Source organism: Aegilops tauschii, chromosome 6 (genome assembly GCF_002575655.3).
Source record: "Aegilops tauschii subsp. strangulata cultivar AL8/78 chromosome 6, Aet v6.0, whole genome shotgun sequence".
NCBI lineage: Eukaryota > Viridiplantae > Streptophyta > Magnoliopsida > Poales > Poaceae > Aegilops > Aegilops tauschii.
Genome location: NC_053040.3, coordinates 128,953,390 through 128,976,213, shown reverse-complemented (window position 1 = coordinate 128,976,213; position 22,824 = coordinate 128,953,390). Strand labels below are relative to the sequence as shown.

At 45.3% G+C, this 22,824-nt stretch overlaps 1 protein-coding gene and 1 pseudogene across 1 annotated transcript; one reads left to right on the top strand and one right to left on the bottom strand.

Moving 5' to 3' along the window:
- Positions 1–272: 272 nt before the first annotated feature.
- Positions 273–6,480, bottom strand: LOC109742219 (chaperone protein ClpB3, mitochondrial). The gene is made up of 10 exons (XM_020301308.4): positions 6,031–6,480; positions 5,141–5,359; positions 4,817–5,054; positions 3,834–4,029; positions 3,614–3,668; positions 3,030–3,180; positions 2,206–2,514; positions 1,850–2,115; positions 838–1,767; positions 273–716 (listed from the first exon to the last, which is right to left on the bottom strand). Exons 1-10 carry the CDS (start codon positions 6,307–6,309, stop codon positions 384–386), a joined length of 2,976 nt encoding a protein of 991 aa, XP_020156897.1. The 5' UTR covers positions 6,310–6,480; the 3' UTR covers positions 273–383.
- Positions 6,481–19,915: 13,435 nt separating this feature from the next.
- Positions 19,916–22,323, top strand: LOC141025889 (uncharacterized; annotated as a pseudogene).
- Positions 22,324–22,824: the final 501 nt, after the last annotated feature.

Genomic DNA, 22,824 nt, shown 5'->3' with positions numbered 1-22,824 from the left:
TTTATTGCACCTAGATGGAGGCAGTGGCAAGGTTGGGCGCGTCGGCCATGGCACGAGGATGTGAGGGTTTTGGGGAGAGATGGGAAATGTGGTGGGCGTCCCCTCCACGGGCGGGCCAAAGGAGGACAAAGGAGGCTCAAATTTGGACCAAAAATAGGTTTAAAAAAAAAACCGTGTCCAGTTGTATAGTCGCGTTGGGCGCGTATTTTGTCCATGCGAACCCAAAACAGAGCCATGCAAGACACAATTCTGTGGATTCCACGAAACCAGAATAAGGGAACAAGCTGATGTGCCGTCTTCTGATTCATGCATTTCGTGGTGAAAGGTTCTCACTACATAAACATTGAACCTAACGAAAGATACGCTATTAAAGTTCTCACGCCTCAGTCATTGGCAACCAACTCTGTGCTTCCGTCCTTGGCAACCAACTCTGTGCTTCCGTTTTCTAACCTCTGAAGGACCAGCTGCTTCTTTGGAGCAAAGCCTTTGGCTATCGACACGGAGCTTACATCCACGACAACGGTATCGTCTTCCTTGAAGTCACCCTTGAGGACACCGAGCGCTATCTCGTTCTCCACCATCTGCTGGATCACCCTCTTGACAGGCCTGGCACCGTAGTTAGGGTCAAAGCCAAGAGCGCCGAGATGCTCCACAGCTTCCGGTGTGTACTGAAGGTGAATCTTCTGTTGCAGCAGCCTGTTTTTGACCCGGTTCAGCTGCAAGTCCGACACATTTACAATTGCGATCAGGTCGACGAAAGCCAAACAATGAAATACAACTAGAACCTAGTTCCATGACTCAAGCAAATTTGCATGCAAGTAATTGTAAGGCATTTACCTGTATCTCCACAATGCGATTTATCTCTGTTGAGTCCAGTGGTTGGAACACAATGTATTCATCTATCCTGTTCAGGAACTCTGGTCGGAATGTCTGCCGAGCAATCTCAGTCACCTGTTTTTTCATTACCTCATACACCGCATCCTTGCTGTCTGTTGTGTTTCTGAGGGTGTCTAGAATCAATGGTGAACCAATGTTCGAGGTCATGATGATCACACAGTTAGTGAAGCTCACTGTTCTGCCCTGGGAATCAGTTATTCTTCCATCGTCCAACAGTTGCAACAAGATGTTGAAGACATCTTGGTGTGCCTTCTCAATCTCATCAAACAGAACGACAGAGTAAGGCCTGCGGCGAACAGCTTCTGAAAGTTGGCCCCCTTCCTCATAACCGACGTACCCCGGTGGTGCTCCAACCAAGCGAGAAACAGCATGCTTCTCCATGTACTCACTCATGTCAATCCGTATCAAGGCATTTTCAGTGTTGAAAAGGAATTCAGCTAGCGTCTTTCCCAGCTCAGTCTTGCCTACACCTGTAGGGCCCATAAACATGAAGCTCGCTATTGGACGGTTAGGGTCCGATAGGCCTGCCCTAGAACGACGGATTGCATTGGCTACTGACTTGACTGCAATATCTTGGCCAATAACCCTCTTGTGGAGTACATCCTCCAGTAGCAGTAGCTTTTCCCTATCCGATTGTTGAAGATTTGACACTGGAATACCAGTCCACTTGCTAACTATCTCAGCAATATCAACATCAGTCACCTCTTCTCGAAGCATCGACTTTCCTGACTGCTGGAATTCAGTAAGGTTTTCCTCAGCCTCATCCAGCTGTTTTTGTAGTGTCAAAAGCGTTGAATATTTGAGTTCAGCAGCACGGTTCAAATTATATTCTCTCTCAGCGGCTTCAATCTCCAGGTTAACTCTGTCAATCTACCACACATAAAAGATCGAGAATTAAAGACACAAATGTGGCAAAAAAAAAAAAACAAGAGCAGAACATGCATGCACCTACCTCTTCCTTAATTGATTTTATACGAGTCATCAACGATTTCTCATACTCCCAGTGTTCTGAAAGGTTTTTCTGCTTCTGCTTGAGGGATTCTAGTTCAGCTTCAAGCTTGCTTAGTCGTTCTTTGGAGGCTTTGTCAGTATCATTCTTCAATGAAAGCTTCTCCATTTCAAACCTTATGATTTCCCTGTCGACCTCATCCAACTCGATAGGTTTTGATGTAATCTCCATTTTCAATTTAGCTGCCGCTTCATCAACTAGATCAATAGCTGCACATGGAAAGATAAATACATATAAGACAAAGAACGAATTAGCCCCTAGCTCCCAATAGTTGTTCCATAATATAGTATATGCAGTACCTTTGTCAGGCAAAAAACGTCCAGTGATGTAGCGATCTGATAAAGCAGCTGCAGCAACAAGAGCACCATCTGATATCTTAACACCATGATGCATCTCATACCGCTCTCGCAGGCCACGTAGTATAGAAACTGTATCCTCAACTGCTGGTTCACCACAGTAAACCTGCTGGAACCTACGTTCAAGAGCAGCATCTTTCTCAATGTACTTCCTGTACTCATCTAATGTTGTTGCCCCAATGCAACGGAGTTCCCCACGGCCTAACATTGGTTTCAACAGGTTACCAGCATCCATTGACCCACCAGTGGCTCCTGTAACAGAAAAGAGAATTAAGGTCCAAGGACAATAATACTCACAAGTCAAACAACATAATATAGGAAGGTTGCGCTGGTTGGAACTTATGCAGCATCAATACAGATATGTTTATGGCACATAGATAAATTATTCCAAAAAATGGCAATAAGCTGATGAATTGACATGCTGAGATGGGAATAAGAGGAGTGCCAGGGGAGCAAAAGAATCAGTACAAAGAATTGAGCTGGGGCATGTCCACCAAGTATCCAACATGTATCTGGATTTCTTTTCCTTTATTCATAATATCGATATATCCGATACTTGTTCAGATACAGTATTGATACCATACCGCATATACCCAGCTGTGCAAGTATCAGTGTTTCAGGCGGCCCAGGAGCTAAGATTACTACTTTGGCTGTCTGCTTACTATCACAACTGTATAGAGAATTACCAATCTAGTCTACCATTTTAGAGCTCGACTTCAATAAAGCTCAACATGCAAATGGCTGATGGCATACTTAGACATACATACCTGCACCAACAACAGTGTGAATCTCATCAATGAACAAGATGATTTGTCCATTAGAAGCAGTGACCTCCTTCAGAACAGCCTTAAGTCTCTCTTCAAATTCACCACGATATTTGGAACCAGCAAGTAATGCTCCCATGTCCAGCGAAATAAGCTGAAATATTGCATATGTATGGAATTAGATGAACAGCCAATTTAGTCTCTTGATATGATTACTTTCCAACTTTCCTTGCAAAACTCTAGGGGGGTGGTGTACCGAAGCAAAACTCTTATTTGATTATTGCTTTTTTCCAACTTGCTTTCCTTGCTAGCCCTGCACATCCTCCTATACCCACTAAAGAAAAAAAAAAGATAAACCTATTTGTGTAGCTCAGGCCATAAATGCAACCTCATTGCTGGTTACAACTTGCAGGAACACCACCTTGGAACTGATTGGTTGTTTGCTAGAAATAAGAAACAAATGCAACACTGCCATCCTAGACAATGACATGATTTGGAGAAACACATACAATCATAAAAGGACAAGGTTTCCATCCTCAAGAGGTGAAATCAAATATGCATTTTAAGGTAAAACTAAAAAAAAATACCTTTCTATTTTGTAAAGGCTCAGGAACATCTCCCCGCACAATGCGCTGAGCCAATCTGCATGCAACAAACGCAAAGCAATTTTTCAATGCGTCTCCAGAATATGTTATAAGTTGTAGGTACGCTACAGAAGATCCAGAAGTAAGCGAATAACACGTTGCAAACTACACATTCTGAACTCTCTACAAAATAAAGAAAAATATGAGAAGAACAAGTAATCACCCTTCAGCAATCGCAGTTTTGCCAACTCCTGGCTCGCCAATAATTACAGGATTATTTTTAGTTCTTCTACAAAGGATTTGAATGCATCGGCGCACTTCATCATCACGTCCTATAACAGGATCAAGTTTTCCACGCCGAGCTAGTTCTGTCATGTCGATACCATACTTCTCTAGAGCTTGGAACTTCCCTTCTGGATCTGGCAACAGAAATAACCAACTGCATTGTCATCACGCCAAATTACAACAGAAAAGAATCCTTCATTATCATGTGTAAGCATGACGAGCAGTCGTGCTATCAAAACATCGATTCTTTTTTATAGAGAAGGTATCATGACTAGTCTACTTGAACATCTGAAAAGAACATGAACATCAGTATTACTGTGAAATGTATGCCTATTTTCTTTCCTCGGCTATGAAATTTGAGACAGAACTCACAATTGGATATAAAGATATGGCAAGATGGCACATTTGTTAGTTGGCTCTTGCATATGTCATAAGTTCACCCATATATATACATAAAAGTAAGAATAATCACTTGCAAACAATCCAGGGATCAGAATATAATTATAATATAAGAGACAAGGGCATTTCTGACAGTTAAGATATGGCATATGGTGCATTTGCTAGTTGGCTCTTGCCTGGATCATAAAATCACCAATACAAACATCAAAACGTTACTTGCTAGGAATCCTCAAATAAGAATATCATGCAAGACAACAGCATTTCTGGTGGTACATTCCCGTAATATTTCAAAGATAACAATATACTCTATATTGAAAAATAATTATTATAGGAATAAGTTTATTCCCATGCCCCAATTGACTGAAACCACTGCACTGCCGCTGAATTTAGCAAATATCAATAGAGATGATTTAGAATCAAATGAATCAACTTCTGAATTAAAAGGTAAACTAAAACAATCATGCTGGAAAAAGAACTGAGCAAACGATAACAAGAAAATTGAATGATATCCATTATACATACTCTGATCTGTAACTCGCTGGCTACCACGTACAGCAGAGATAGCTTCCTTCAGCTCATTCTCACCAATCTGGAGATCTTCGAACAACTGTTGCCCAAACCTCTTATCCGCCGTGAATGCTCTCAGCATGTGCTCAACTGATACAAACTCATCGCCATACTCTTTTTTGTACTTCATTGCCTTATCCAAAATTAATGTGAAACTTTGCCCTACAACTGGCCCACTTGTATCACCACTAACCTGCCAAAGCAAGAGCCCATAATGATGTTAAGGTTTTGAGCATATACCAACTTATCAAACTTAACTACCATAAATAGTGCTAGAACCTTGGGTTGTTTAGCAATAAAGTCATCAGTAGCTCGCAGGACCGATGTGTTGTCTATCCCAGCTTTTGAAAATATTCTGCGTGCTAACCCATCCTTCTGCTCCAAAAGAGCTTTCATCAGGTGCTCAGATTCCACAATCTGTTGTTTAGACAATCTCGCTGCCTCAACTGCACCGGCAACCCCCTCCCAAGCCATCTCAGTGAATTGATCTGGACTTATCTGTTTGATCACAGAAAATTAAGAAAAATGAAGAGATTAGCTATTATCCATAAGCACAAATACTGTCTATGAACATTATGCAAGCATTGTTCGAACACATAAGCAAACTCAGCCGCACGAGAGTGCACGGTCCATATACCGAAGCAAAACATGTGATCTACGCGATTACCATGCATAAATATACTATATAAACATATGCCAACTCGTAGTAAACTGATAATGCTATTCACCATGTCTGTCCAATGAATGGTCAATTAATTTTCATGACACGACTGTTATGCTTCAAATTATCTCCACATCACACACACACACACACACAACACCAAATTACCGACGTGAGTGAGTCTAACGAAGTCATTAGTTCTAATTTTAAGGGTAAAGGTGAGAGTTCATGAACTAGAGAGGGAATGCCAGGTTTCCTTCATCAGTTTATGATCACCAATTTGGAAAATGATTCATCTGATCAATACTTGCACTCGAGATTAGAACATCACAGGAAAACTATCAATCTGTAACTGGAGAATAGTGCACAATGGAGAAAACAAAGTAGAATTCGGCAATATCAGTGTGCTGCGGGCAACACATCTGCATAGCCGACTGAAATTGCCACTCTCAGTGGCCAAGGAAAAAAAACAGGCAAAATCGAACGGCACGGGTTCAGCTATTCCAACCTGAGACGAGGATGAGGCGCTGTACCGAGCCGGCGGCGTGGAGTGGAAAAGCCGGCGAGGCGGCACCAGGAGGCCACCCCCGCCCCCCGTGGGGAGCCTGGCCATGGGAGGAGCGAGCCACGAGGGCCTGCTGACCTTGGCGGCGGTGGGGAAGGGGGTTCCCCCGGCTAGCGACGCAAGTGCGCGCGGGAGGGGCTCGCGGCTGCCGGCTGCCAGGCGGCGGGCCACGGCGGCGGCCCGCGCCGCGCGCGACAGCCTGGACGCGGCGGAGAGTGCCATCACGGGAGGGTTTAGGGTTTAGCTGTGCCAATGAGGATTCGGGTGCGTGCGTGCGCAATGCTGTTTGTGGTGGGACGGAGACGATCGGCGATGCTTGGAGAAGGGGAAAGAAGGAGAAAAGAGAGAAGCGGCGGCGGATGGAGGAAGATGTTGGAAGACTGGAGAAGCTTCTCCGAGCTACGGGGTTCCTCCTCAGGCCTGTGCGCCTGCCGTCTAATCTGGGCCGTCACTTCTAGCATCGACGGCCTATGTTTTACTTCAGGAAAATGGAATCACTGGACTGCAGAATTCGGTTTCCAAAGCTCGTAGTATTCTTCTGATCTAAAACGCCTTATACTCCTTCCATCCGGAAATACATGTGGAAAAAAATTTATTCATTTCTCTCACAAGTATTTTCGGATAAAGGGAGTATTAGTTTAGCAAAAAGACCCGTGCATTACAACGGGAGAAAAACAAATCATAATCTACAATGACAATGACCCACTTTACCGCATCACCTATATACACTATCACTCTCAATTTTGTGAAGTCATGAACAACTTTTGAAATCACGAACAATTTTTTAAACTCGTGCATACATTTGAAATTGTGAATATTTTTCAAATTCGTGAACACTTTTACAAATTTTCGAATATTTTATAAAATCAAGGACATTTTTTGAATTCATTAACACTTTATACTATTTGCAAAAAAAATTGCCAACATTTTTTGAAACAATTTTCTTGAATTGGTGAACATTTCTAGAATCGACGAACATTTTTTGGAATCGGCGAACATTTCTAAAATCCACCAATTTTTTGAAATTCAAGAACATTTTTTTATTTTACAAACAAATCATAATCTCCTATGGCCTTGATCATATTTTGTTGCATCAACGAGATACACAATCACTCTCAATTTCATGAAAAATGAATATTTTTTGAAGCTCGTGAAACTATTTGAAATCCTGAACGTTTCTCAAATTCATGAACACTTTTACAAATTTCAAAAAAAAAAGTCAAATCAAGAAAAGATTTTTTTTTGAATTCATGAACATTTTATACTATTTGCAAACATTTCTTTCAAATTGTGAACATTTTTAACAATTTTCTTGAATCGGCGAACAATTCTAGAATGGGCGAATATTATTTTGGAAATTGGTGGAACAATTTTAAAATTCATGAGCATTTTTTAATGTAGCGGTCGTTTTTTGAAATGCATGATCATTTTTTGAACCAGCAAATATTTTATGAATGAATAAACTATTTTGTAAGTCATGAACATTTTTAAGATATTTTTCCATTCATGAACATTTTTTGAATTGGTGAAGGAGTTCATATCCGATCTGGGTGTAATACCTAGTGCATCGGGTCCAATGAAAATCTTTTGTGACAACACTGGAGCAATTGCCTTAGTAAAGGAATTCAGGTTTCACAAAAGAACCAAACACATCAAGAGACGCTTCAACTCCATTCGTGAAAAGGTCAAGGATGGAGACTTAGAAGTTTGCAAAATACATACGGATCTGAATGTAGCAGACCCGTTGACTAATCCTCTTCCGCAAGCAAAACATGATCAGCACCAAGACTCCATGGGTGTTAGATTCATTACAATGTAATCTAGATTATTGACTCTAGTGCAAGTGGGAGACTGAAGGAAATATGCCCTAAAGGCAATAATAAAGTTATTATTTTATATTTCCTTATTCATGATAAAGGTTTATTATTAATGCTAGAATTGTATTGATTGGAAACTTAAATACATGTGTGGATACATAAACAAAATACCATGTCCCTAGTGAGCCTCTACTAGACTAGCTCGTTGATCAAAGATGATTAAGGTTTCCTAACCATAGACATGTGTTGTCACTTGATAACAGGATCACATCGTTAGGAGAATAATGTGATGGACAAGACCCATTCATTAGCTTAGCATATGATCATTCAGTTTATTGCTATTGCTTTCTTAATGTCAAATACATATTCCTTAGACTATGAGATCATGCAACTCCCGGATACCGGAGGAATACCTTGTGTGCTATCAAACGTCACAATGTAACTGGATGATCATAAAGGTGCTCTATAGGTATCTCCGAAGGTGTCTGTTGAGTTGGCATGGATCGAGATTAGGATTTGTCACTCCAAGTATCGGAGAGGTATCTCTGGGCCCTCTCGGTAATACACATCACAAGAAGCTTGCAAGCAAAGTGACTAAGGACTTAGTTACGAGATGATGTATTACGGAACGATTAAAGAGACTTGCCGGTAACGAGATTCAACTAGGTATGAAGATACCGACAATCGAAACTCGGGTAAGTAACATACCGACAGACAAAGGGAATTACGTATGTTGTCATAAGGTTCGACCGATAAAGATCTTCGTAGAATATGTAGGACCAATATGGGCATCCAGGTTCCGCTATTGGTTATTGACCGGAGAGGTGTCTCGGTCATGTCTACATAGTTCTCGAACCCGTAGGGTCCGCATGCTTAACGTTCATTGACGATATAGTGTTATATGAGTTATATGATTTGGTGACCGTATGTTGTTCGGGGTTCCATATGAGATCTCGGACATGACGAGGAACTCCGGAATGGTCTGGATTTAAAGATTGATATATAGGACGATGCTATTTGGACATTGGAAGAGTTTCGGAGTGCACCGGGTAGTCATCGGATCGCCGGAAGGAGTTCCGGACACCCACATAAGGTCTATGGGCCTAATGGGCCAAGGGGAGGGACACACCAGCCCACAAGGGGGCTGGCGCACCCCTCTCCCTAGCCGCCGGCCCTAGAGGAAGGAAAGGGGGAGGGTTGGACCCTCCTGCCTTTCCCTCATGAGAGAAAGGAAAGGGGGGGCGCCACCTCCCCCGCCTTCCTCCCGCACACAAACAAGGAAGGGGGCGCGGCTTGGGGCAGGAGCCCAAGTGGGATTCGGCCCCACTTGGGGCGCCTACTGGCTGCCTCCCCTCTCCCCACCTATATATATGTGGGAGGGGCGCCACACATAGCCCACAACAATCTCTTAGCCGTGTGCGGCGCCCCTCTCCACAGTTTCGTCCCTCGGTCATATTTTTCAGAGTGCTTAGGCGAAGCCCTATGGAGATAGCATCACCACCACTGTCACCACGTCGTCGTGCTGCCGGAACTCATCTACTACTTCGCCCATCTTGTTGGATCAAGAAGGCGAGGACGTCACCGAGCTGAACGTGTGCTGAACGCGGAGGTGTCGTACGTTCGGTACTTGATCGGTTGGATAGTGAAGAAGTTTGACTACATCAACCGCGTTACTAAACGCTTCCACTTATGGTCTACGAGGGTACGTAGACACACTCTCCCCTCTCGTTGCTATGCATCTCCATGGATAGATCTTGCGTGTGCGTATTTTTTTTTGTTTTCCATACAATAATTTGGAAGTGCATCAAGAAAAATAGAAGCGAAAACCGCAACAAGAGAACGCTCTCTCGTTACCTCCGATGCGCCAACAGAATGGCAGCCGTTGGATGACTCGCATGAATAGTGAAACATTTATATAGCAAACATTTGTTTCTCTTTGACTAGGCCAGGACGGGAGAGATGAGTTGTTGCCCATTCAAGAAGCTTCATGCTCATCCCCGCTCTTCGCTCGCCCTCCCCTTCTGCCCCACTCGTCTGTGCCTGTGTGGCTCCCCTGTCGTTGCGGTCGCTCCATCTCTTACCCTCGTAGTCGCAAGCGATCGGTGTTGCACGCGTGTAAGGTCCACACTCCCCCGTCGTCCCCTTCTCTTTTGCGCTTCCATGACCGCGCGGCTCCATACTCGCCGTCACGGTGAAGGATGGCAAGAAGACGTTGTAGGCTGGGCTTTCCTCCAACCAACGAAGTGGTGGAGGCTTCACTCTTTTCCCCACCCTTCCTGCCCAGCGGCAGGTGACTATCTTCGACGAATCTTCACTACACTACTTGATTAGGAGCAGTTAACTATTGAGAGAAATGCCTTACCGAGAACAAATAGTTTATCTGGGATTACATTTCTACTGGCACAAGAAAGTATGGGCAGAGAAACTGGCAGGAGAAGTTAAGCTACTGGAGCATACGAACTACCGGGTGTCGGTGTCAAAACCGGCGGATCTCGGGTAGGGGGTCCCGAACTATGCGTCTAAGGTCGATGGTAACAGGAGGCAGGGAACACGATGTTTTACCCAGGTTCGGGCCCTCTTGATGGAGGTAATACCCTATGTCCTACTTGATTGATCTTGATGAATATGAAGATTACAAGAGTTGATCTACCATGAGATCGTAATGGCTAAACCCTAGATGTCTAGCCTGTCTGATTGTGATTGCCTCTACGGACTAAACCCTCCGGTTTATATAGACACCGGAGGGGCCTAGGGTTGTATAGAGTCGGTTTACAAAGGAAGGAATCTACATATCCAAATTCTAAGCTTGCGATCCACGCAAAGGAGAGTCCCATCCCGACACGGGAGGAAGTCTTCTGTCTTGTATCTTCATAGCCCATTGGTCCGGCCCATGTTACATAGTCCGGACGCCCGAGGTGTTGGGGAACGTAGTAATTTCAAAAAAATTCCCACGCACACGCAAGATCATGGTGATGCATAGCAACAAGAGGGGAGAGTGTGTCCACGTACCCTCGTAGACCGAAAGCGGAAGCGTTAGCACAACGCGGTTGATGTAGTCGTACGTCTTCACAATCCGACCGATCAAGTACCGAACGCACGGCACCTCCGAGTTCAGCACACGTTCAGCCCGATGATGTCCCTCGACCTCCGATCCAGCCGAGTGTTGAGGGAGAGTTTCGTCAGCACGACGGCGTGGTGACGATGATGATGTTCTACCAACACAGGGCTTTGCCTAAGCACCGCTACAGTATTATCGAGGTGGACTATGGTGGAGGGGGCACCGCACACGGCTAAAAGATCAAATCAATTGTTGTGTCTTTGGGGTGCCCCTGCCCCCGTATATAAAGGAGCAAGGGGGGGAGGTGCGGCCGGCCAGGAGGAGGCGCGCCAGGAGGAGTCCTACTCCCACCGGGAGTAGGACTCCCTCCCTTTTCCTTGTTGGATTAGGAGAGGAGAGGGAAGGAGAGAGGGGGGAAGGAAAGGGGGGCGCCCCCCTCCTTGTCCAATTCGGACTTGGGGGGGAGGGGCGCGCGGCTGCCCCTTGGCCGCCTCTCCTCTTCCACCAATTGGGCCCATGAGGCCCAATAGCCTCCGGGGGCGTTCCGGTAACCCCCCGGTACTCCGGTATATATCTGATAACCCCCGGAACCATTCCGGTGTCCGGATATAGTCATCCAATATATCAATCTTCATGTCTCGACCATTTCGAGACTCCTTGTTATGTCCGTGATCACATCCGGGACTCCGAACAACCTTCGGTAGATGAAAACTCATAATATAACCGTCATCGAAACTTTAAGCGTGCGGACCCTACGGGTTCGAGAACAATGTAGACATGACCGAGACACGTCTCCGGTCAATAACCAATAGCGGAACCTGGATGCTCATATTGGCTCCCACGTATTCTACGAAGATCTTTATCGGTCAAACCGCATAACAACATACATTGTTCCCTTTGTCATCGGTATGTTACTTGCCCGAGATTCGATCGTTGGTATCTCAATACCTAGTTCAATCTCGTCACCGGCAAGTCTCTTTACTCGTTCCGTAATACATCATCCCGCAACTAACTCATTAGTTACAATGCTTGCAAGGCTTATAGTGATGTGCATTACTGAGTGGGCCTAGAGATACCTCTCCGACAATCGGAGTGACAAATCCTAATCTTGAAATACGCCAACCCAACAAGTACCTTCGGAGACACCTGTAGAGCACATTTATAATCACCCGGTTACGTTGTGACGTTTGGTAGCACACAAAGTGTTCCTCCGGTAAACGGGAGTTGCGTAATCTCATAGTCATAGGAACATGTATAAGTCATGAAGAAAGTAATAGCAGAATACTAAACGATCGTGTGCTAAGCTAACGGAATGGATCAAGTCAATCACATCATTCTCCTAATGATGTGATCCCGTTAATCAAATGACAACTCATGTCTATGGCTAGGAAACATAACCATCTTTGATCAACGAGCTAGTCAAGTAGAGGCATACTAGTGACACTCTGTTTGTCTATGTATTCACACAAGTATTATGTTTCCGGTTAATACAATTCTAGCATGAATAATAAACATTTATCATGAAATAAGGAAATAAATAATAACTTTATTATTGCCTCTAGGGCATATTTCCTTCAGTCTCCCACTTGCACTAGAGTCAATAATCTAGATCACATCGCCATGTGATTTAACATCAATAGTTCACATCACCATGTGATTAACACCCATAGTTCACATCGTCATGTGACCAACACCCAAAGGGTTTACTAGAGTCAATAATCCAGTTCACATCGCTATGTGATTAACACCCAAAGAGTACTAAGGCGTGATCATGTTTTGCTTGTGAGAGAAGTTTAGTCAATGGGTCTGCCATATTCAGATCCGTATGTATTTTGCAAATTTCTATGTCTACAATGCTCTGCACGGAGCTACTTTAGCTAATTGCTCCCACTTTCAATATGTATCCAGATGAAGACTTAGAGTCATCTGGATCAGTGTCAAAACTTGCATCGACGTAACCCTTTACGACGAACATTTTTGTCACCTCCATGATTGAGAAACATATCCTTATTCCACTAAGGATAATTTTGACCGCTGTCCAGTGATCTACTCCTAGATCACTATTGTACTCCCTTGCCAAAATCAGTGTAGGGTATACAATAGATCTAGTACACAGCATGTCATACTTTATAGAACCTATGGCTGAGGCATAGGGAATGACTTTCATTCTCTTTCTATCTTCTGCCGTGGTCGGGCTTTGAGTCTTACTCAAGTTCACACCTTGTAATACAGGTAAGAACTCTTTTTTTGACTGTTCCATTTTGAACTACTTCAAAATCTTGTCAAGGTATGTACTTATTGAAAAAACTTATCAAGCGTTTTGATCTATCTCTATAGATCTTGATGCTCAATATGTAAGCAGCTTCACCGAGGTCTTTCTTTGAAAAACTCCTTTCAAACACTCCTTTATGCTTTGCAGAATAATTCTACATTATTTCCGATCAACAATATGTCATTCACATATACTTATCAGAAATGTTGTAGTGCTCCCACTCACTTTCTTGTAAATACAGGCTTCACCGCAAGTCTGTATAAAACTATATGCTTTGATCAACTCATCAAAGCGTATATTCCAACTCTGAGGTGCTTGCACCAGTCCATAGATGGATCGCTGGAGCTTGCATATTTTGTTAGCACCTTTAGGATTGACAAAACCTTCTGGTTGCATCATACACAACTCTTCTTTAATAAATCCATTAAGGAATGCGGTTTTGTTTATCCATTAGCCAGATTTCATAAAATGCAGCAATTGCTAACATGATTCGGACAGACTTAAGCATCTCTACGAGTGAGAAAATCTCATCGTAGTCAACACCTTGAACTTGTCGAAAACCTTTTTGCGACAATTCTAGCTTTGTAGATAGTAACACTACTATCAGCGTCCGTCTTCCTCTTGAAGATCCATTTATTTTCTATGGCTTGTTGATCATCGGGCAAGTCAACCAAAGTCCACACTTTGTTCTCATACATGGATCCCATCTCAGATTTCATGGCCTCAAGCCATTTCGCGGAATCTGGGCTCATCATCGCTTCCTCATAGTTCGTAGGTTTGTCATGGTCAAGTAACATGACCTCCAAAATAGGATTACCGTACCACTCTGGTGTGGATCTCACTCTGGTTGAACTACGAGGTTTGGTAGTAACTTGATCTGAAGTTACATGATCATCATCATTAGCTTCCTCACTAATTGGTGTAGGAGTCACGGGAACAGATTTCTGTGATGAACTACTTTCCAATAAGGGAGCAGGTACAGTTACCTCATCAATTTCTACTTTCCTCCCACTCACTTCTTTCGAGAGAAACTCCTTCTCTAGAAAGTATCCATTCTTAGCAACGAATATCTTGCCTTCGGATCTGTGATAGAAGGTGTACCCAACAGTAAGTTTTGGGTATCCTACGAAGACGCACTTTTCCGATTTGGGTTTGAGCTTATCAGGATGAAACTTTTTCACATAAGCATCGCAACCCCAAACTTTAAGAAACGACAGCTTAGGTTTCTTCCCAAACCATAGTTCATACGGTGTCGTCTCAACGGATTAGACGGTGCCCTATTTAATGTGAATGCAGCTGTCTCTAATGCATAACCCTAGAACGATAGTGGTAAATCGGTAAGAGACATCATAGATTGCACTATATCCAATAAAGTACGGTTATGACGTTCGGAAACCCCATTATGCTGTGGTGTTCTAGGTGGCATGAGTTTGTGAAACTATTCCACATTGTTTTAATTGAAGGCCAAACTCGTAACTCAAATATTTTACCTCTGCGATCATATCATAGAAACTTTTATTTTTGTTACAATGATTCTCCACTTCACTCTGAAATTCTTTGAACTTTTCAAATGTTTCATACTTGTGTTTCATCAAGTAGATATACCCATATCTGCTCAAATCATCTGTGAAGGCCAGAAAATAATGATACCCGCCGCGAGCCTCAACACTCATCGGATTGCATACATCAGTATGTATTATTTCCAATAAGTCAGTTGCTTGCTCCATTGTTCCGGAGAACGGAGTTTTAGTCATCTTGCCCATAAGGCATGGTTCGCAAGCATCAAGTGATTCATAATCAAGTGATTCCAAAATTCCATCGGCATGGAGTTTCTTCATGCGCTTTACACCAATATGACCTAAACGGCAGTGCAACAAATAAGTTGCACTATCATTATTAACTTTGCATCTTTTGGCTTCAATATTATGAATATGTGTATCACTACGATCGAGATCCAACAAACCATTTTCGTTGGGTGTATGACCATAGAAGGTTTTATTCATGTAAACAGAACAACAATTATTCTCTAACTTAAATGAATAACCGTATTGCAATAAAGATGATCAAATCATATTCGCAAACACCAAATAACACTTATTTAGGTTCAACACTAATCCCGAAAGTATAGGGAGTGTGCGATGATGATCATATCAATCTTGGAACTACTTCCAACACACATCGTCACCTCGCCCTTAACTAGTTTATGTTCATTCTGCAACTCCCGTTTCGAGTTACTACTCTTAGCAACTGAACCAGTATCAAATACCGAGGGGTTGCTATAAACACTAGTAAAGTACACATCAATAACATGTATATCAAATATAGCTTTGTTCACTTTGCCATCCTTCTTATCCACCAAATACTTGGGGCAGTTCCGCTTTCAGTGACCAGTCCCTTTGCAGTAGAAGCACTCAGTCTCAGGCTTAGGTCCAGACTTGGGCTTCTTCACTTGAGCAACAACTTGCTTGCCGTTCTTCTTGAAGTTCCCCTTCTTCCCTTTGCCATTTTCTTGAAACTAGTGGTCTTGTTAACCATCAACACTTGATGTTTTTCTTGATTTCTACCTTCGCCGATTTCAGCATCACGAAGAGCTTGGGAATTACTTTCGTCATCCCTTGCATATTATAGTTCATCACGAAGTTCTACTAACTTGGTGACTAGAGAATTCTGTCAATCACTATTTTATCTGGAAGATTAACTCCCACTTGATTCAAGCGATTGTAGTACCCTGACAATCTGAGCACATGCTCACTGCTTGAGCTACTCTCCTCCATCTTTTAGCTATAGAACTTGTTGGAGACTTCATATCTCTCAACTCGGGTATTTGCTTGAAATATTAACTTCAACTCCTGGAACATCTCATATGGTCCATGACGTTCAAAACGTCTTTGAAGTCCCGATTCTAAGCCGTTAAGCATGGTGCACTAAACTATCAAGTAGTCATCATATTGAGCTAGCCAAACGTTCATAACGTCTGCATCCGCTCCTGCAATAGGTCTGTCACCTAGCAGTGCATCAAGGACATAATTCTTCTGTGCAGCAATGAGGATAAACCTCAGATCACGGATCCAATCCGCATCATTGCTACTAACATCTTTCAACTTAGTTTTCTCTAGGAACATATATAAAACATAGGGAAGCAACAACGCGAGCTATTGATCTACAACATAGATATGCTAATACTACCAAGACTAAGTTCATGATAAATTAAAGTTCAATTAATCATATTAATTAAGAACTCCCACTTAGATAGACATCCCTCTAATCCTCCGAGTGATCACGTGATCCATATCAACTAAACCATAACCGATCATCACGTGAAATGGAGTAGCTTTCAATGGTGAACATCATTATGTTGATCATATCTACTATATGATTCACGCTCGACCTTTCGGTCTCAGTGTTCCGAGGCCATGTCTGCATATGCTAGGCTCATCAAGTTTAACCTGAGTATTCTGCGTGCGCAAAACTGGCTTGCACCCATTGTATATGGACGTAGAGCTTATCACACCCGATCATCACGTGGTGTCTGGGCACGACGAACTTTGGCAACGGTGCATACTCAGGGAGAACACTTTTATCTTGAAATTTAGTGAGAGATCATCTTATAATGCTACCGTCAATCAAAGCAAGATAAGATGCATAAAAGATAAACATCACATGCAATCAATATAAGTGATATGATATGGCCATCATCATCTTGTGCTTGTGATCTCCATCTCCGAAGCACCGTCATGATCACCATCGTCACCGGCGCGACACCTTGATCCCCATCGTAGCATCGTTGTCGTCTCGCCAATCTTATGCTTCTACGACTATCGCTACCGCTTAGTGATAAAGTAAAGCATTACAGGGCGATTGCATTGCATACAATAAAGCGACAACCATATGGCTCCTGCTAGTTGCCGATAACTCGGTTACAAAACATGATCATCTCATACAATAAAATTTAGCATCATGCTTTGACCATATCACATCACAACATGCCCTGCAAAAACAAGTTAGACGTCCTCTACTTTGTTATTGCAAGTTTTACGTGGCTGCTACGGGCTGAGCAAGAACCGTTCTTACCTACGCATCAAAACCACAACGATAGTTTGTCAAGTTGGTGCTGTTTTAACCTTCGCAAGGACCAGGCGTAGCCACACTCGGTTCAACTAAAGTTGGAGAAACCGACACCCGCCAGCCACCTGTGTGCAAAGCACGTCGGTAGAACCAGTCTCGCGTAAGCGTACGCGTAATGTCGGTCCGGGCCGCTTCATCCAACAATACCGCCGAACCAAAGTATGACATGCTGGTAAGCAGTATGACTTATATCGCCCACAACTCACTTGTGTTCTACTCGTGCATATGACATCTACGCATAAAACCAGGCTCGGATGCCACTGTTGGGGAACGTAGTAATTTCAAAAAAATTCCTACGCACACGCAAGATCATGGTGATGCATAGCAACGAGAGGGGAGAGTGTTGTCCACGTACCCTCGTAGACCGAAAGCGGAAGCGTTAGCACAATGCGGTTGATGTAGTCGTACGTCTTCACGATCCGACCGATCAAGTACCGAACGCACGGCACCTCCGAGTTCAGCACACGTTCAGCCCGATGACGTCCCTCGAACTCTGATCCAGCCGAGTGTTGAGGGAGAGTTTCGTCAGCACGACGGCGTGGTGATGATGATGATGTTCTACCGACGCAGGGCTTCGCCTAAGCACCACTACAGTATTATCGAGGTGGACTATGGTGGAGGGGGGCACCGCACACGGCTAAAAGATCAAATCAGTTGTTATGTCTTTGGGGTGCCCCCTACCCCCGTATATAAAGGAGCAAGGGGGAGGTGCGGCCGGCCAGGAGGAGGCGCGCCAGGAGGAGTCCTACTCCCACCGGGAGTAGGACTCCCTCCCTTTTCCTTGTTGGATTAGGAGAGGAGAGGGAAGGAGAGAGGGGGAAAGGAAAGGGGGCGCCCCCCCATCCTTGTCCAATTCGGACTTGGGGGGAGGGGCGCGCGGCTGCCCCTTGGCCGCCTCTCCTCTTCCACCAATTGGGCCCATGAGGCCCAATAGCCTCCGGGGGGGTTCCGGTAACCCCCCGGTACTTCGGTATATATCCGATAACCCCCGGAACCATTCCGGTGTCCGAATATAGTCATCCAATATATCAATCTTCATGTCTCGACCATTTCGAGACTCCTCGTTATGTCCGTGATCACATCCGGGACTCCGAACAACCTTCGGTACATCAAAACTCATAAACTCATAATATAACCGTCATCGAAACTTTAAGCGTGCGGACCCTACGGGTTCGAGAACAATGTAGACATGACCGAGACACGTCTCCGGTCAATAACCAATAGCGGAACCTGGATGCTCATATTGGCTCCCACATATTCTATGAAGATCTTTATCGGTCAAACCGCATAACAACATACGTTGTTCCCTTTGTCATCGGTATGTTACTTGCCCGAGATTCGATCGTCGGTATCTCAATACCTAGTTCAATCTCGTCACTGGCAAGTCTCTTTACTCATTCCGTAATACATCATCCTGCAACTAACTCATTAGTTACAATGCTTGCAAGGCTTATAGTGATGTGCATTACTGGGTGGGCCCAGAGATACCTCTCCGACAATCGGAGTGACAAATCCTAATCTCGAAATACGCCAACCCAACAAGTACCTTCGGAGACACCTGTAGAGCACCTTTATAATCATCCAGTTACGTTGTGACGTTTGGTAGCACACAAAGTGTTCCTCCGGTAAACGGGAGTTGCATAATCTCATAGTCATAGGAACATGTATAAGTCATGAAGAAAGCAATAGCAGAATACTAAACGATCGTGTGCTAAGCTAACGGAATGGGTCAAGTCAATCACATCATTCTCCTAATGATGTGATCCCGTTAATAAAATGACAACTCATGTCTATGGCTAGGAAACATAACCATCTTTGATCAATGAGCTAGTCAAGTAGAGGCATACTAGTGACACTCTGTTTGTCTATGTATTCACACAAGTATTATGTGTCCGGTTAATACAATTCTAGCATGAATAATAAACATTTATCATGAAATAAGGAAATAAATAATAACTTTATTATTGCCTCTAGGGCATAGTTCCTTCACGAGGACCCCTTAATCCAGGACTCCCTCAGTAGCCCCTGAACCAGGCTTCAATGACGATGTGTCCGGCGCGCAGATTGTCTTCGGCATTGCAAGGCGAGTTCCTCCTCCGAATACTCCAAAACAGTGTTCGGACACAGAAAACGTGTCCGGCTTTGCAAAATGAGTACACACACACACACACGGAGAGTATAATATTTTATGAGTCCAATCCACTGACAACTTTTGTAGCGTGACACCACGTCACTGTCCGGCCATTATTTCGAACCGTTTTTTAGCCTCCCGCTTCATGTTTCAAGATGCGGTTTTACTGGCACGTCTTGTCGAAGCAGAGATCGTGTCCCCTTATTGCGGGATTCTCATCAATACGGGCGTGGGTAATCCAACCGCATCGTCTGCACGGCCCTTGGGGAATAGGCGAGTTTTAAGGCGAGTGGGGAGGCGCTTGATATTCGCAGCCTTTATAAAGGGATAAGGATTTCACCTTTTCACCCACGCCCTCTTCCTCTCTGCCCATCCATTCTCAAGCTCCAGTGCCCAAGCTTCCACCTCAAAAAAGCACTCCAGCCATGTCCGGATCTGGAACGCAGGGCAAGTGGATGCTTTCCTCCATCAAGGAGAAGGACATCACCAAGCTCCGGGAGGCCGGGTACTTAGCCAAGGAAATCGCTCACCGGCTTCCAGCAACGGGGTAGATCGTCCCCACCCCGGAGCCCCATGAGAGGGTGGTATTCATCCCCCACTTCGTTCGTGGATTGGAATTCCTCTCCACCCATTCGTCTGCGGACTCATGTTCTACTACGGGCTGGATTTCCATGATTTGGCCCCCAACTCCTTCCTCAACATCTCGGCATTTATTGTCGTGTGCGAGGCCTTCCTCCGCATCCCACCCCACTTCGGATTGTGGTTAAAGATCTTCAATGTGAAGCCGAAGGTGGTGGGCGACCAACACGTAGAGTGCGGAGGCGCCATGGTGAGCAAGATGCCCAACGTCTCATGGACCAAAGGTACCTTCGTGGAGATCGTTAAAGGGTGGCAACAGCAGTGGTTCTACGTCACAGAGCCTCGCGACGCCACCTGGGCCGCGACTCCCGAATTCCAGTCCAGAGCCCCGATGCGGCTCACCACCTGGCTAGAGAAGGGCCTGGACTGGTCTTCGTCGGACGAGCTGACAGCGCTTCAGACGCACATCAGGAGCATGGTAGAGAAGAACATCAAGCTTGTCAATGTGATCCAGGTGATGCTTGTTCGCCGGATCCTTCCGTGCCAAAGCCGAGCTTGCCATTTGTGGGAGTTCGATCTGGCCGAGCACCAGACCTTGCAACAGTTCTTCAGCACTACGCACGAAGACATCTGGAAGGTGCTCTTTAAGGCCAACGAGACATGGCCGACGACGACCGAGGACCGCGGGCACGACCTGGCCCATCCCGCCAGTCCGGTAAGTTTTTCGTATTTCAAGGTGTATCATTTACTTGCATACTCATGGAAGACGCCTAAGCTTCCCCATTTATTTTTTAGGGCTGGACAAGGAAGGCGGAGCGGATCTAGTGTCCGGCTCCGCTTCCCGAAAACCCAGCAATCCCTCTTCTGACGAAGATGCTGGTTCCGGTGCCCTACCAAGCGCCGAAGAAGAAGGCCAAGAAGAAGGCCAAGGAGACCAGGAGTGGTCTCTGCCGTAAGGACACTTCGGTGTCACGTCCGAAGACGCCGAGACCCACTCCTCCCACACCGAGGACGAGGAGGAGGAGGAGGAAAGCAACTCTCCCCCAGAGGGGGGAGGAAGAAAAGGGCGGCCTCCATGCATATGGAGGCAGAGGCGTCCAAGAAGGGGAAGGTCTCCCCCGCGGACAACTCCGCGTGGGACATTGATAGCAGCTCCGAGTGGCGCCCCAGGGATAAGCCCCTGGCCGAATCGTAAGTACTCAAAGACGCACACATATATCCAGCTCCTTTACTTCATGGTTTTAACATGTTGAATTATGCACTGCAGTCTGGCTCGTTCCGACCTCCAGCGGTCCTCATCTTCGGGGAATTCGCTGGATCCGAAGGTGATGCACAGCGGGTCCCTTCCGGTGGCCTCTTCTCCCAAGGCCATGGATGACACCAAGGTGCTATCCCGAAGGACCTCCCCAGGCCAGGGAGAGACGCAGGAGGCCGTCAGGGTGGCGCCAGAGGGTGAACCCTCGGCCGCCGGACACATGGGGGAGCAAATCCCCATGGAGACTGGCGATGGGGGCCATATCCAATCTGGCCCCCAGCCGAATACAATTCCGGAGACCTATACGGCTCCGGAATCCGGCAAGCAGCCTCCTTCGAAAGAAGCAGGTGCGCCGATTCCACCGATGACCTCTGTCCATCCAGAGGCACCGGATACTCTACCGGAAGCGCTGCGAAGCGCTTCCATTGTTGAGGAACACCGTACCCTCATGGGTACGGTGGTTGAGAGGATTCAGTCCGCAAAGAGCGGACTGACCGAAGCCTGCACAAGCCTTCTAACAGGCTTTGAGGTATGAAAACGCAACTTATGCAAAAGGAATGTCATAGTATAGACAGTATCCCCTGAGACACTGTCCGGTGTTCGAAAAGAAAAGCCGGACAGAGGATCAACTAATTTTCACAGGAGACTAACCATACGTGTCTATGTGAATAAGCAGGCGTCTTTGCTGGCTGCGACCTCTCATGCTGCTGAGGTCTCCAGACTGAAGCAGAGTTTGGAACGGACCGAGGAAGAGCTCGGCCGCGTGAAAAAACAGCTGGAGGACCATCAAGGTATGCAATGACCTTGTGTAGATTCAGAAAGGATGAATGATTTGTGCTGACCATAGTGCCATCATATTTTGTAGGAGCGGCGACCGAGGTGGAGACCCTCAAGAAGGCGCTGGCCAAAGCCCAGGAGAGAGCGGCAAAGGAACAAGCCGCTCGGAAAAACACGAGGCCAGGGTTGGTGAGGTCCAACAGGAGCTCCAGGACGTCGTGAGGAACTGCGAGTCCTTGGAGCGCAATATTGCGGATCAAGAGTCCGAACTTGCCAAGGCCCGCCAAAGCGCACACGATGCCCGGGTTGAAGCCCAGGGCGCCCTCCAGGAAATCCAGGAGGCCATCGTGGCGGGTAAGGCCTTTATTATGCAGAGCAAGTCTGTGAAGAAAAGGTACCTCTTACTGACCCGGATTTGGAGTTCTCCAGGGGCGTTTGCGGATCTGCCGCATGCTACCTCTTGAGCACTGCGTTGGTTTTCCCTTGAAGAGGAAAGGGTGATGCAGTAAAGTAGCGTAAGTATTTCCCTCAGTTTTTGAGAACCAAGGTATCAATCCAGTAGGAGATCACGCACGAGTCTCTCACACCTACACAAACAAATAAGAACCTCGCAACCAACGCGGTAAAGGGGTTGTCAATCCCTCAACGGTCACTTACGAGAGTGAGATCTGATAGATATGATAAGATAATATTTTTGGTATTTTTATGATAAAGATGCAAAGT